Source organism: Macaca nemestrina, chromosome 2, assembly GCF_043159975.1.
Source record: "Macaca nemestrina isolate mMacNem1 chromosome 2, mMacNem.hap1, whole genome shotgun sequence".
Classification (NCBI taxonomy): domain Eukaryota; kingdom Metazoa; phylum Chordata; class Mammalia; order Primates; family Cercopithecidae; genus Macaca; species Macaca nemestrina.
Genome location: NC_092126.1, coordinates 151,236,544 through 151,251,779, shown reverse-complemented (window position 1 = coordinate 151,251,779; position 15,236 = coordinate 151,236,544). Strand labels below are relative to the sequence as shown.

Genomic DNA, 15,236 nt, shown 5'->3' with positions numbered 1-15,236 from the left:
TGACAGCTGCGTCAGGGTTATTCTGTGTGTTTCTGAAGGGCAGGAAGAAATGAAGGGACTGGATGGTATTTCAACAATTTAACATTCCTCTCATACATTTTTCTGCAACCACTTATCTATATTAGAACCCAATATAAGATGGTATCTCATTAAGCAGAGATGTGTTTACTCAGTTATTTAAAGTTTACTGTCCATTTTTGTGGGGAGTGCTGCAAACAGTACCATTATTTCCAGCTATCTGCTGGCTGAACACATTTAAGAACCAGAACACCAGTCTTCAGCCCTATCACCAGGCCCTATTCCTTCCTTAAGTAATTTTCAAAACCTAGGGTGTTAATTTTGTTAGACACATGGTGTTAATTTTGTTAGACACATTAAAATGGTGTCTTAAGGAGGACTTTGGATATTACTAAGTAATATCTGAACTATAATCTAGAGATTCTTTTACTTTTCTTTTCTTTTTTTTTTTTTTTGAGACAGGGTCTCACTCTGTTGCCGGCTGGAGTGCAGTGGCACAATCACAGCTCACTGCAGCCTCAAATTCCTGGACTTAAGCAATCCTCCTGCTTCGGCCTCCAGAGTAGCTTGGACTACACATGCATGCACCGCCACACCTGGCTAATTTTTGTATTTTTTGTAGAGACGAAGTCTCCTTATGTTGCCCAGGCTGGTCTCAAACCTCTGGGCTCAAGGGATCCTCCCAATTCGGTTTCCCAAAATGTTGGGATTACAGATATGAGCCATTGTGCCTGGCCTTGAAAATTCTTAATTACAATATCTGGAGGCAATATGGAAATAGGCAGTTTTTGATAACTGCCAAAGAACTCTAGGACCGAAGCAATTAATTGAGATGCTTCCATATCTCAATACACAAAAGGCAGCAGGGTCTAATGGTTAAGTGCGCCAGTTTCAAAGTCTGAGAGGCCTGGGTCTGAAACTTGGCCTCACTGATTAACAGCTCTTTGACCTTTGGCAAACTGCTTAACCTCTATAAATTTCCATTTTCTCCATCTACAAAAAGGAGGCAAAAAAAGTCCACGTATGCAGCCATGCAGTCTTCCTTCCAAGAAACCCAAACAAACAGATTATGGATGTATATAAAGTGGCCAGGACAGATTCTCCCACATACTGAAGCTTTCAACAAAAGGTAGGTAGTTTTATTATCATTTCAGATGATTATTCACTCAACAAGCATTTATTGAATAACTTATTCTGGGCTAGCACTAGGCTTTGATTCTACTTTAATTCCAACAAATTTTACAAAAATGTATCTATCTGGTATGACCCACGGGGGAGCCCCAGGGGCCTAGGTTACTCACCTAACTAGGTGTTATCCAATCAACATAAAATATCTGTTCCTCTTTGATCTATAAATGCATAGCAATGAAACAACTTCCCTGCTTCTACCCTATTCTCCTTGCCCACTCAACAGCAGAAAAGTCTATGATCGTGCCAAGAACAGCCCTCCAAAGTGGCTTCACAGAGAAGGAACAGTGCCGGAACTGCTGGAAAAAGAAGGAGCTGCCCTTGAGGTGGTTTGCGTCACCAAGCCAGACTCAGGAGGGCACAGGAGGAGGCTGGATGACTTGCCATCTGCGGCCATTGTAGTGATTATCGGCAGCTCCTCTGTCATTAGGACAGCGATGGCAATTTGCCTTGAAAAATATATTGTAAAATCCAGTGAATTTCCTCCCCTGTATCTTGGAGGTTTAGGAAGAACTGAAATGGATTCCAAACTGTTTTGAATTAACAAAAAGAGCTTTTGCCTGTTTCAGAGTTCCAGCTGGAACTCTTCTAGACTTTTTCTTCACAAAACAGCAAACACTCAAGGGGGCAAAACATCCACCAGAGTGTCCTGGGGCTTGTCAGCTTCACTGAGCTTTATGCTTGGCTTTGGCTGCTGGGTAGGTTTTGGGAGTTTGCTAGGGTGGCTGGCATGATGTTGCGGCGCCAGTTGCAAACATGGCTTTGCTGGAGGCAGTTTTATTACTCTTGACGCCGCCCAGCCTGTCAGTAAGACTAGGGAGTGCAAGGAAAGTTATTGCTTACCATGATGACCAAGGAAGCACTGTTCCTGGCTTCTAGATATGGGCCTACTTTAGGGATACAGTGAAGAGAGAGCAGGTTGCAGCCACCACCACAAGAGTGAGTTTATTGACCACAATCCACTGGCCAGAGCCAGAGGGGGCAGTTAGGACACCCAGGTTTCAATGTTAGTTCCATTGTGGCACTAGTTGTTGAATCTTACACAAATCGCTTAAGTCTATGACCCTCACTTTTCTTTCTGTGAAATGAGAATTAAGAGCCTAGGAGCACTGTCAGGATTGAATGAGAGAATGTACATGAAATGCTCTTAAAAAGGTACAAAGTCCTGAACTTTGGTTCTAGAATAGGTTGCTGTTCCTTTTACTTAGTTTAATTTTTGTCCCCAAGCTCAGGGGAGAGAGAGGGGAGAAAGACTCAAGAAGAACTAGGTCATCTTTCTCAGCAGCTTGATTTGAGAGCTGAGTGAACAGCGGAGATGCTAAGCCCAGGCAAATCTAAGTACCAATCAAATGGTATCAGCAGTTTTTAAGGCTGAAGTTTAATGGCAGCAATCTTAGGTAGCAACTCCAGTTTCCCCAGCAAATACTGAGTTGGGTCAAATCAGTTACTTTCATCTAAAAATCTCCTCTTTGGGTCCTCTAGGGACACCCCCATTAATCCCCAATTCCTTACCCCCGCCCACTCGTAGATGATGCACATCTTGCTCATCTTTCTTTTAGTCTGGGGCCCTAAGTGCCTTTGCTGAAGTGAAGTTCTTCTGTGAGTCCACAGCCAGCTCAGGAGGAGGCCAACTGGATCCCCACCAAAAGCACTTCTTTCTGAAACCACCAAAGTAATTGATAGACTTTAGAGTAAACTGCAGAGGAGAAAAGAATCACTCTTGTTAAGACTGGGTAGGATCAGAAATTTGTTTAGTGGATGAAAGCCTTTTGCTTAGCTGAATGGAAAATCTGGAATAGGAGGAAAAACCAATTGAGAAATTTTGTCTTACTCTAATGAAGCACAATCAAGGAGGTGGATCTCATCCTCTATGCCTGAGACTCAGATCTCACTTCATAAAGCCCAGAATTCTCATGACTGTTTCTTGTGTAGACCTTGCCTAGTAGAAACTAAGTACCTTTGAATGGCTCATTTCAAATGCTTCCCTTCGTGTATGTGGGTAGGAATACAAACTGCTATGAACATACACATATATGAATGTATATATCTATATATACATGAGTGTGCACGTAAACTTCTTGATAGGAAAAATAGGACTTTGTTAATTCTATTTTATCCTGAGGGCAAAGCCCTTTACTTTTCACTTACACCTTTCTGTACTCTTTCAATTATAAGATGACCGTGTATTACTTTTATTTAAAAAGTTAATGAAAAGTCGGCTGGGCACGGTGGCTCATGCCTGTAATCCCAGCACTTTGGGAGGCTGAGGTGGGCGGATCACAAGGTCAGGAGATCGGGATCATCCTAGCTAACATGGTGAAACCCCGTCTCTATGAAAAATACAAAAAATTAGCCGGGCGTGGTGGCAGGCGCCTGCAGTCCCAGCTACTCGGGAGACTGAGGCAGGAGAATGGTGTGAACCCGGGAGGCGGAGCTTGCAGTGAGCAGAGATAGCGCCGCTGCACTCCAGCCGGGGCGACAGAGTGAGACTCCATCTCAAAAAAAAAAAAGTTAATGAAAAGTATTAACGAAGAGTATGTAATGACATGGGAAATTGACTAAGTGAAAAGAATAGACATGGGATATATAGTATGCTTAGGAAAAATATTTGAAATAAATTAAATATTAATATATTTCCAAATTTTATTAAACATAAAATGTGCCTTAAAATGGCAGATAAATAGTCTGGGTGGCTATTGTCTGCATGTGGCTCAATAGTCTGCAGTGGCTCATGCCTGCAATGTCAGCACTTTGGGAGACCGAGGCAGGTGGATCATCTGAGGTCAGGAGCTTGAGACCAGACTGGCCAACATGGTGAAACCCTGTCTCTACTAAAAATGCAAAAATTAGCTGGGTGTGGTGGTACATTCCTGTAGTCCCAGCTACTAGGGAGGCTGAGGCAGGAGAGTCGCTTGAACCTGGGAGGAGGAAAACCCGGTTGTAGTGAGTGGAGATCACGCCACTGCAAGACAGAACGAGACTCCATTTCAAAAATAAAATAAAATAAAATGAAGTAAAATAAAATACAAGATAAATAATATCAACTGTTTTTCTAAACTGGTTTTTCAAAATTTAATATTTTTCTTCTGGCAAGCCTTATACTGGAATCTCATCCTTTTTTGCTGAATTAATCAAAGATACCAGAGAGTCAGGGATTAATTTAGGAAGTAGATGTGGTCAAGATATTAAACCATGCCAGGTAGTATATTTTTGTTCTATTAAACATAATATCGGCCGGGCGCGGTGGCTCATCCCTGTAATCCTAGCACTTTGGGAGGCCGAGGCAGGCGGATCACCAGAGGTCAGGAGTTCGAGACCAGCCTGACCAATACGATGAAACTCCATCTCTACTAAAAATACAAAAATTAGCTGAGTGTGGTGGCATGTGCCTGTAATCCCAGCTACTCGGGAGGCTGAGACAGGAGAATCCCTTAAACCCAGGAGGTGGAGGTTGCAGTAAGCCGAGATCGTGCCATTGCACTCCTGCCTGGGCAACAAGAGCGAGACTTTGGCTCAAAAACAAAAAACAAACAACAACAATAAAAAGCTATAATATCAAGTAGTTATTTTAAAGCGAATCACAACTGGACCCTGGACTTACAGCTCCAAAGGTAAACTATGGGTATTGTGATCTATTTGCACCCTAGGCATTTAAAGGCCGGTATTCCACATGATGTGATGGTAGAGAGTGTAGAGTCTGAGCCAGCATGCCTGGTTCACAGTCCTGTCTCCATCTTTTGCTAGCCACGTGACCTCAGGCAAATGAGAAAACCTCTCAGCGCTTTGGTTTCCTCATTTGTAAAATAGTCCTTACTTCCCTGAATTGTTGTAAGGATTGAATAAATATGCACAAAGTGCTTAGAATACTGCCTGGCACACAGCAAATACTAAATAAATGTTTGCTGTTCTTATGACTACTGCACTATGCACCTGATTTCAGAAACATTCTCCTTTCAACTGGACAACAAAAGATCGTGCTCTTTATAACACATTGTGCAGTTATACACAGTTTACCACTATCCCCCGATGGGTTTTTCACAGAGGATATACTGTAGAGTACATATAAAAAGCTCACCTGAAGTCCACTTCAATAGGAAAACTTGCCACTTAAAAAATTTTTTATACAGAGAGATGAAAGTAAAACTTTCTTCTACTCATGAGAGGCTATTGAAAGTAAAATTTAGACTGGGCGTGGTGGCTTATGCCTATAATCCCAGCGCTTTGGGGGACCAAGGCGAGAAGATCACTTGAGGTTAGGAATCTGACACCAGCCTGGGCAACATAACGAGACTTCATCTCTACAAAAAAATTTTAAAAATTAGCAGGGCATGCTGGTGTGCCCCTGTAGTCCTGGCTACTCAGGGGGCTGAGGTGGGAGAATCACTTGAGCCCAACTGTAAAATGGCCATGTATTACTTCTATGAAGTGGCATGATCATAGCTTACTAACTGCAGTTAGAAGCTGCAGTGAGCTATGATCATGCAACTGCACTCCAGTTTGGGTGACAGAGTGAGGCCCTGTCTCACAAAAAAAAAAAAAAAAAAAAAAAAAAAAGGAAAGAAAAAAAAGCCACACTCAGTAAAAAATCTGGCTTTTGGAACTGGTTAGTCAGATCATGTACTTGCAGGGCCAAAAATACAACAAATTGCTAAATAACTAAATTTATTTCTATGTTGTGTGTTCGGTTCAGATTGCATTCTTAATCACAACCAACTACCTCACAAAGGTATTTTGAAGGGAAGCCATCAGAGGAATCCACACAAGAGAGTGGGTGGAGGTCAGTAGGTATGCCTTAATTCCTGATATCACGAAAGCAATTCAAAGTAGCATCTTACTGTTGGAAGGGCAGGAGCATGATTTGACCAGAAACACTTAGTAGTTCCTTCTCTACGTCAAGTAAGCATTGTCTTAAGCAAAGTTATACATGCCATTACTTACAGGAACCAAAGATTAGATTGGCCTCTAATCTTCCTTTCTGGAAAGGAAAGAAAGAGAGAAAGAAAAGAAAAAGAAGAGGGCATTTGATTGGAAAAACTATATCGTTACGGGAAGAAAGAGAAGATCCTGGGTTACTCATAACTGTCATACTGCAAACTTATGATACTCTTTCTTGGTACAGCGTTTTGCACGTGTAGAGGTGATTCACGGCATTATGCCATTGGCACTTAAAGTGACAAAGAACGCAGACTAATAAGGAAATCCAAAATTCTTTTGGCCATCCCACCATCATCCCACCCTCTTTCATAGAGGATCAAAAGACAAATCTTACCTCCACTGAGAATAATGACAGCAATAAATATTGCCAAGTCGCTGTCATCTAATTCCAGTGCATTGAACTTCACAGCAAACTCAAACTTGGGCTCCATAAAGTCACCAAAAGGCTTTCGCAGGCTCTTTAGAAATTCCCTTGTCATGAAGCCTTGGCCCTCGGATATGAGAACCCCATCTTTATTCATCAAGGAGGCCAGCATTGTGTAAATGATCTCATGGACTCCATATTTGAGGAGAGTTACTTGGTCGTTCAAGTCAAGATTTACGAAACCAGGAATGCTTTTGGCATACTCTGTGATCTCCTGCACAGCCTCCACGGAGCGAAACTGGCAGCCCTGAAAGATGCGGATGGCCACCTCTTTGCTCTGCTCCTGCAGCGGGGTGATGTGTTTGAACTTGATTTTATCTTCTCCCATCATTAAGGAATTCATGTCATAGATAACGAATGGCTGCAAATAAAACAGGGAAAACATGGGTGACTTGGAGATTTCTAACTTAGTGAATGCCATCCCAGTTCAGAAAACTGTTTCTTTATGTAAACTTGCTTTGCTAACTAAAATCTTTAAAGCTGAAGATGCTTAATAATGAGAAAATACTCTCAAGTTCTTTTATTCATCTTAATTATCTTCTGGGACCAAACATATTTCACCAATTTTGGTCTTCTTTCCCTTTAATTTACACTGTAACACTTTACCTATGACTGGCTAAGAATCCCAATTTCTTTTGTTTGGGGAGTCTTCACTGTTGATTTTTATATTTATTTATTTATTTTGTTTGTTTTTGAGACAGAGTCTTGCTCTGCTGCCCAGCCTGAATTACAGTGGCACAATCAGGGTTCACCGCAACCTCCACCTCCCAGGTTTAAACAATTCTCATGCCTCAGCCTCCTGGGTAGCTGGGATTACAGGCACACACTGCCACGCTCGGCTGGTTTTTGTATTTTTAGTAGAGACAGGTTTTCACCATGTTGGCCAGGCTGGTCTTGAACTCCTGGCCTCAAGTGATCTGCCCGCCTTGGCCTCCCAAAGTGCTGGGATTCCAGGCGTGAGCCACCACATAGGAGCCCAGCCAATTGTTGATTTTTAAAATGATACAAAATCTACTGTTTATCTTGGCTTTCAATGAAATACACTTTTAACCTTCTTTCAATAAAAAATCATTTCAGCAACTCAGGGTTGAAAATACCCACTTGAACATAAAGCAACTTTAGAGGCTTAAAACAATTTTTTTTTCTTAAACTTTTTTTTTCCTTTTCCTTTGTTCTCCTTCACGAGTAATAACTTTTCAGTTTTAGATGAAATCCTCTCAGATCGCAAATGAAACTATGTGCACATAAAATATGCTTAACTATTAAAAAATCACTCTGAAAGCAGATTAGAGCTATTGAACCAAGAAAATGTCTATTTCTTTTTTTAATGCTCTGGAAGCCATCTATTTCACAAAGAGCAGATATAGAAGGCCTATAGGTGAATGCTGCAAAAAACAGTTTTGAATTTACATTTTAAAATATCTGTCCTTACAGGTCAATCAATAAAATACATGCCCCAGTTATTTAAGTTTGCAATAGGCTGCTTTCAAAAGTTAAGTCATTTGGTCATGACATTATCTCTCTCTCACTTCCCTTGTATAGAACTAACCAAAGTCTGTAGTCATTGAGAAATTCTCAAGGCTGCTCTAAGGGGCAACATTTTACTTACACCGGATACACTGAAAGACACATAAGGAGTTAAACCTTGAATCCTGTTCAAATACTTGTATACCTGAAAGCACTGGAAGAAGAGCTGAGGGTATCTGCATTCTAGCTTTGGTTCTGTGGTGAACTATGCGACTTAAGAAAAGTCATTTACCTTTCCTAGGCCTTAAATTTCTCAATCAGGGGTTTCCACCTCTTCTCCAGAGGAAATTCTAGTTGTATTTCTCAGAAGCAGGATGTGTGTGGGGAGTGGGCATGTGTGTGGAGAGCTGTGAGTGTGCATGCACAACAAACATGAAGTCTCTGATGGACTAAAAGTAAACACTGTTTTGAGCAGAGATGTTGAGAATTCTCTCCTGAATGGGCACAGAGAAGGTGCATGAGTGGCCGTGGCAGCTGGCTTCAAGATGCACCAGTTGGAGATTCTATTCGTATCTATGGAACTCTATGATTTTCATCAAAAGATTAAGTTTGTTCTACACTGGAGGAAGTAACACCAACATTAAGGACTCTCAGATGTTAAATATATTTCCAAACTTGTACGTCATGTCAACACCCTTTACTGGAGTTATTCTGGAAGTTTTTACTTTTGTTACAAAAAAATTCACTTCAACTGTACTACTTACCAAACTCCAAAAGGGGACAGATGTGAGGACCCCAGAACAGGTTTACCTGGTGGCTCTAATTTTTCAAGGGACCAAACTGTCCGTACCGTATTTCTTAAACATTTCGCTTGGGTGGTTTTTTTCCTTTTTCTTTTTTTCTTTTCTTCTTTTCAGGATTAATATTATTAATGGGAGAAATAAAAGGGGGGCAGAGCAAGTAACATCAATGAAAATTTACTGTATTTTTCCAGAATGTCAGGTTCTAATTATGAGAAAAATTTGAATGGATAATGATGCTGTCACAGAACCTAGAGAAAACGTGTTTCTTTGTCCTACAGGCATTTTATAGTGTATTATAATATATATTAATGAAATACTGACTTTCTTTTTCTAAAAAAAAATTATTTCATTTTTTGAGATGAGGTCTTGCTATGTTGCCCGGGCTGGTCTTGAACTCCTGGGCTCAAGCAATCGTCCTGCTTTGGCCTCCCTAAATGCGTGCTAGGGTTACAGGTGTGAGCCACCACAACTAGCCTTTATTGGCTTTCTTTAATGTCATGAGAAAATGATGGTCTGGACACCTGAAAAGACCAACTGCACATGCAGGAGTACAAATAACATGAATACAAAATCATCGCCTTTTCACATGTGGAAAGACTGTACCCAGAACTGCCCACTTCAACTTTCAGAGGAGCTTCTGCTCAACCATTTGGCTTCTTGGCACAGAACATATGCATGAAATTCTTTCACCTCCATGTAAGTGATTTATCTGGAAGTATGCCCTGATAAATCACCCTTGTCACTCTTCCCCTTTACTTCCCCTGTCCCCTCATATAAAGCTCCAGGTTCCTGTTTTCGAAACTCTGTAATAGTTGAACACAGGGCACAAAATCCTGCTAATTTTCTCTCCCAATTTAACAACAATGTGACTTTAACCCCTTGGCAATTGATGTTGGTCAGGATTTCCTGGCAGTAAATACTCAAGGACAGAGAGAGGAATCAGCACCCCACCATCATGCCAAACCATTTCAGTTTTTTTTTTTTTTTGAGATGGAGTTTCGCTCCTGTTGCCCAGGCTGGAGTGCAATGGCGCGATCTAGGCTCACTGCAACCTCCACTTCCCGGGTTCAAGCGATTCTCCTCAGCCTCCAGAGTAGCTGGGATTACAGGCACCCACCACCACGCTCGGCTATTTTTTTTTTTTTTTTTTTTTAGTAGAGACGGGGTTTCGCCATGTTGGCCAGGCTGGTCTTGAACTCCTGGCCTCAGGTGATCCACCCACCTTGGCCTCACAAAGTGATGGGATTACAGGCATGAGCCACTGCGCCAGGCTCCATTTCAGCTTTTTCAGTCCTTTCTGCATTCTGAAGAAGAGGTGAACTAGCAGAGAATTCTGGGTGTTGACATGCAAATGAACACCAGTTGTTTTTTTTTTTTCCTAGTCATATCTGATTATACTGTTTTCACTGCATTTCTGAAGGATGCATAGATTCTTTCTCTGTCAAACTGCAAGAGAGATCCCTGGGTGGGCGTGGTCTGCCTTTCTTTGCAACCAATTCACCAATTCTTAGATTGCAGACAGTTCACTTAGGCGTTACTTTCATATTTCACAGGGAACCTCCTTACCTTCAAACCTAGAGAGAAGATCGTGGCCAGCCTGCTTCGTGGAGAGAGAACCTTTTAAAACCCTGGTCAAATTTGGTCTGCATAATTTTATCTTGAATCATTAATTTAACATGACATTTGGTACAATGTGGTACAATGTTCCATACAAAATGTACTGTACTTCCACGGCCGTGTTTTTGTATTTTTTACAAAGCAAAGTGGAGTCCTTACACTTGCCATCAGCCTGGACAGTATTATCCAAAGATTGCCATTATAGCAGCTGTATCATTCTCAAATTTTGTCTTAATGATTTAACACTTCTAGTTTGGGGCTAATAGTGTATTTATCTTCAGACCCTACATCAAATGAAAGCTTAATTACAGCTAGGACATGATGGGGTGAATTCAGGTTTTGTGGTGCATAAAATGTACACAGTAGTGGGGCCTCTCTAAGGAAGGTATTACAAATTATGAGAATAAAATTGCTTGGGCCCTTCCCCAAGCACTGGAAGGAGCTCTGCACAAGGGAAGGGCCCCATGAAGCTTCATTAGCTTCATAGCGAATCTGTCACTGGTCATTGTGTGCTTGTGCTTTTCATATATTGGACAGACCAGAATAGAATGAAGAAAGCTGCACTTGAACCCAGTGTTTCTCCAGGAAAGCAAAAAGATTTCTGTAAGGAGAAATCAATTTTTTGAGGGATACATCAAATATAATTAATTTTGATATATTTAAATTTTCAATATTTTGACACATTTTGATTTTCAATTTTGACATATTTTGATTTTCAAAAATATATTTTGATTTTCAGAATAGGATTAAAGTACTGTTTTATATAGATGAGTAAATTCAATTATGGCATGCTTCCTATGTAGAATACAAAGACAATGGGGGAAATGGGATTAATGATGAAAATAGAGTAATTAATTTTTTTTAACCTTTTTGAATGGAGAAATAGAACAGTACTGTTCCTGAGAAATCCAATAACATCAGCATTTTAACATGAGTTATGAAAGGTATTATACATGAATGCTCTATGTTTATAATCCTTTTGAATAACAAAATAGCAAGCTAAGGAATTTTCATAAACATGAAAATCACTCAAAAAGCACAGGGTATTCTGGGTGACTTTTCTAATTTGGCAGATTGAATGAGTGTAGTCAACCCGTCTACCCTCTCTCAATCACTTGAGGTAACCCTGTCAGAGTAAAAACTGGCTTGGAAAAATGTGGGCCTCATCAAGTGTGGCTTTCCTGATGTTCCTAGTTTTACCAGGGCAAAACACTGAATTCTTAGGGCTCATCTTCATTTTGTTTCCTTCTTCCTTTTTACACATCTGACTTTCATCACCTGTGGCACACGCGGTTCTCCTCGGTTAGCTACAATCCAAAATTCATTGGTTTGGTTTCCTCAGCCTCTTGCTGGTTTCTGCCCGTTGTTCCTGTTTCCCTCTTGTTGAGAACCATGAGATTTATAGGACAAAAGGGGTCTTCAGAAATAATCTGCCCCATCATTCTCTGACTAATGAATAAACGGAAGCCAGAGACATTCCAAAGTCAAAGTGCCATTTATAGCAAACTGGGAACTAGAACCTAAGTCCTGATTCTGGGTTGAGAACTTTTCCCTTTCCATTGCTTTCCATAGGACTTCTTCACTTCTTTTTTTCCTTTTAAAATGATTATTCTAGGATGAACTGGAGATTTTAAACTAACGCTCTTACATGCTGGGGTCTTGGGGCGGTGCCTTTTGAACGACTGTTTCCTAGAGGTGCTGGTGGAGTGCTGTGTGTGATAGAAGTGAAGTTTGAAAGCTGTCAAAGATATTCTGCTTTCCTGCAGGGTTTAGAGATTTAAGACAAACAAATGAAAAGTTAATATGAAGAATGATTCACACTCTAATGAACTAGCACATAACCACAGCTCTTAAAAAAATCAATTGCCAGCCAAAGAGTTATTCAGCAGGCAAGCAAGGGTATTGGCCAACTGAGTCCAGCCATTGGGGAAAAAAATCCAAGTGCTTTTCTTTTTAACTCTAAAAATATTATTTTTAACTTATTCTCTGAAAGAAACTGGTTCAGATCTTTTATATCTTTAGCTATTCCTGACAGTCTGGCAATAGAAGAATTTATTTTATTAATATTGATAGATGGATGAATGATCCCAGAAGCCTAACTTCTCCAGCAGCCCCAGAAACAAATTGGCACTACTATCCTGATTTTATTTCTACTGGGGTCCCTAAGCCCCTTTCTCTGAGGATTCTGACTGATGTCTTTCCTTTGGGGAGCAAATTCCAGCTCACTCGGGCTTTTCCAGAGATAAAGGGAAAAGAGCCCATATGTTGTTTAGCTGTAAGTGTAGGATTTAACAGGACAGATATCTTTCCAATAGCTTTGAGTCACTGGGTTTGATGCCCATTGTAAATTTCAGAATGCACAAACTTAAATGGGTAAGGAAATGTTTTCATAGAAGTTTACATTTCCATATTGATTTTATTCTTCACTAGTTTCATATTTCACACACTATTTAGAAAGACCATTTTTTCCAATGGCACCAGTTTGCTCTTATAATTATAAAAACAGTGACTCTACATGTACCTACCATAAACAATGTGATGCTTTGGAACCCAAAGTCCAATATAGCACAAATAAAGAGTTTTATTCCTTATTTGCAGATAGAGTGCAGCCAGAGCTTCGCCATCTCTTAGATAGGGGGTGAAAAGTTGGCAGGCACATCAAGCGTTTTTCTATTTATTGTTTTATGACAAACCATGGCACTGAAAATGGTTTTTGAAAACCACTGTTTATTTTCACCAACAAACATGGGATCATGTGACAATGATACACCCAGTGTGATCATCACACCAGGGTAATAGTCAAACACTGAGCACTTCCAAAGTCCATTCAGTTATCAAACTGCCTTCATGAAACAGAGCACCTAGTTCTGGCATATGCATGGTTTTCAGAGTGCAGAAAGACCTCTTAAATAAGGGGCCTTGGCTGGAGCAAGCCACTGAAAGGGAAATAGGTTGTGGGGAGAATCAGTTCCATCCTATTGAGGATGGTTAAAAGGTCTATTGCTCCTAAAATTTCTTGTCCGGCAATCCATAGCTAACAATTCCATATCCCATCTTTTCCCGGTCCTAAGCCTAAAATTCCCAAGCATATTCTTATTTAGGCAAAACAATGAAAAGTAGGGCATCCTATACCAAGGACATGATGTTAAAGTTGGTAGAAGGGGAGCAGGGGAATGCAATTTATCCATTTTGAAAGGTGCAAGTGGCCCTAGGGAACAAGATCCAGGAGAAGGAAGTTTAGATGGGGAGGGGAAGGAATCCTGGTCTGCCTGGAGGCAAACGCTGAGCAGGCAGCAGGCATTCTACAATAGGCAATGGTGAAATTGAGGAGAATGATACATTTAAAGAATGGCCTCTTCAATCAAGTCATTTCCTTTTCCAAAGGTTCTGGGTAACTGGCAACCCACTATTCTGAGTAGCCTCCCCCAGCCTTGGCCTAACCAACACTAATGACATCAGTCTCAAGCAGGGTGTATAAGAAACGCAAATTGCTCTGCTGCACAGCCATAGCCACTTTTGTATACCTCCCACTCTCTCAAGAGTCCACATTTCTGCAAAACTTTTCCTATCAATGCAAATCTTAACTTTCATGAGTCCTGGCCAAGAGATAACATAACACCCCTGAGAAAGATGCTATCAAATGAATAACATAATCATGTAGATAAAGAACAAATCTCTAGTCTCATTGGAAATCACATTTTGTTTTTTTTTTCCTTTCCCATATTCCTCTTTGAACTGTTTCTTTCCACTAGTGTTTAATTTGATTTTGCAAGATAAGGAGAAGAGAGGGTGCCAAACAATTGTAGTTTAGTTTTGTGTCATCAGTGAACGGATTATTTTAATTTGGCCCAGTCTCTCTTTTTCCAGATCCTGCCTGAATCCAGATCATCAATAATGTGCAGTTTGGTAAGCAAATATTGGGCTAGTTAGAGGCCCTCTGTTGAAAGTCCAGAATTTCAAAGGGCATAGGCAACCATGTTTAATTCAATTAAGCAAATATAGTCTGAGTAACTATTAGGGGCAAGACATAGTCCTAGTTATTGGAAGAAAATGACAAATGCTTGGCCTCTGAACTTGAAAAGCCCATAACCAAGCATTTTGCAGCCCTTTCCTTTAAATAACTTAATACCTGTTTATTCCATAAAGAACCTCCTTATTTTTTAACTCAAAGATTTAGAGCCAAGGAGTCAACTGGAGTGAGGTATCTTGAGTGTGTCCTCCAGTGACACAGATAAGAGCACGTTGGACACCAGTAGTGTAATTTTAAGTTCTTGACCACCGAGGCTTTTTTTTTTTTTTTTTCAGTCTTTTGCCTGACTTTCTGGTACTACTAAGTTGACAGGATTTCTAATAAGGATTGTAGGTATGAATTGGAGGACGAAAAGAAGGTGAGAAACCAGTTGATGAAAACTAACCATGGCTGGTGGCTCACACCTGTAATACCAGCTCTTTGGGAGACTGAGGTGGGAGGACTGCTTGAGCCCAGAGTTCAAGGCCAGCCTGGCCAATACAACAAGACACTCCCGCCTGGGCAACACAGCAAGACCCCACCTAAAAAAAAAAAAAAAAAAAAAAACTAACCAAAACTGTAGATAGTTTGCTTTAGGGCTCTTTCCTTTTCAGCAATCCTTTAATTTTTTTCTTCCTGGATATGAATAGTTTATTTTCTGTAGTCCAATCAGCTACGCAGAGGTCTTCATTTGTTTTTGATTTGCTATGGCCAATTTTCTCATTGAACGAATGAGCTTTATGATCACCAGTGTTGTGCAGTCCTGCGCATGTAA

At 40.6% G+C, this 15,236-nt stretch overlaps 1 protein-coding gene across 9 annotated transcripts in view; it reads right to left on the bottom strand.

The window, feature by feature from the left end:
* Positions 1-15,236, bottom strand: part of LOC105477726 (peroxisome proliferator activated receptor gamma) — a 148,857-nt gene that overhangs the window by 11,173 nt on the left and 122,448 nt on the right. For all 9 annotated transcript variants that reach the window (XM_011734390.2, XM_011734386.3, XM_071092230.1 and 6 more), the window contains one exon: positions 6,476-6,926. In XM_011734390.2, coding sequence (XP_011732692.1) covers positions 6,476-6,926 — 451 coding nt within the window. The remainder of the gene's footprint in view (positions 1-6,475; positions 6,927-15,236) is intronic.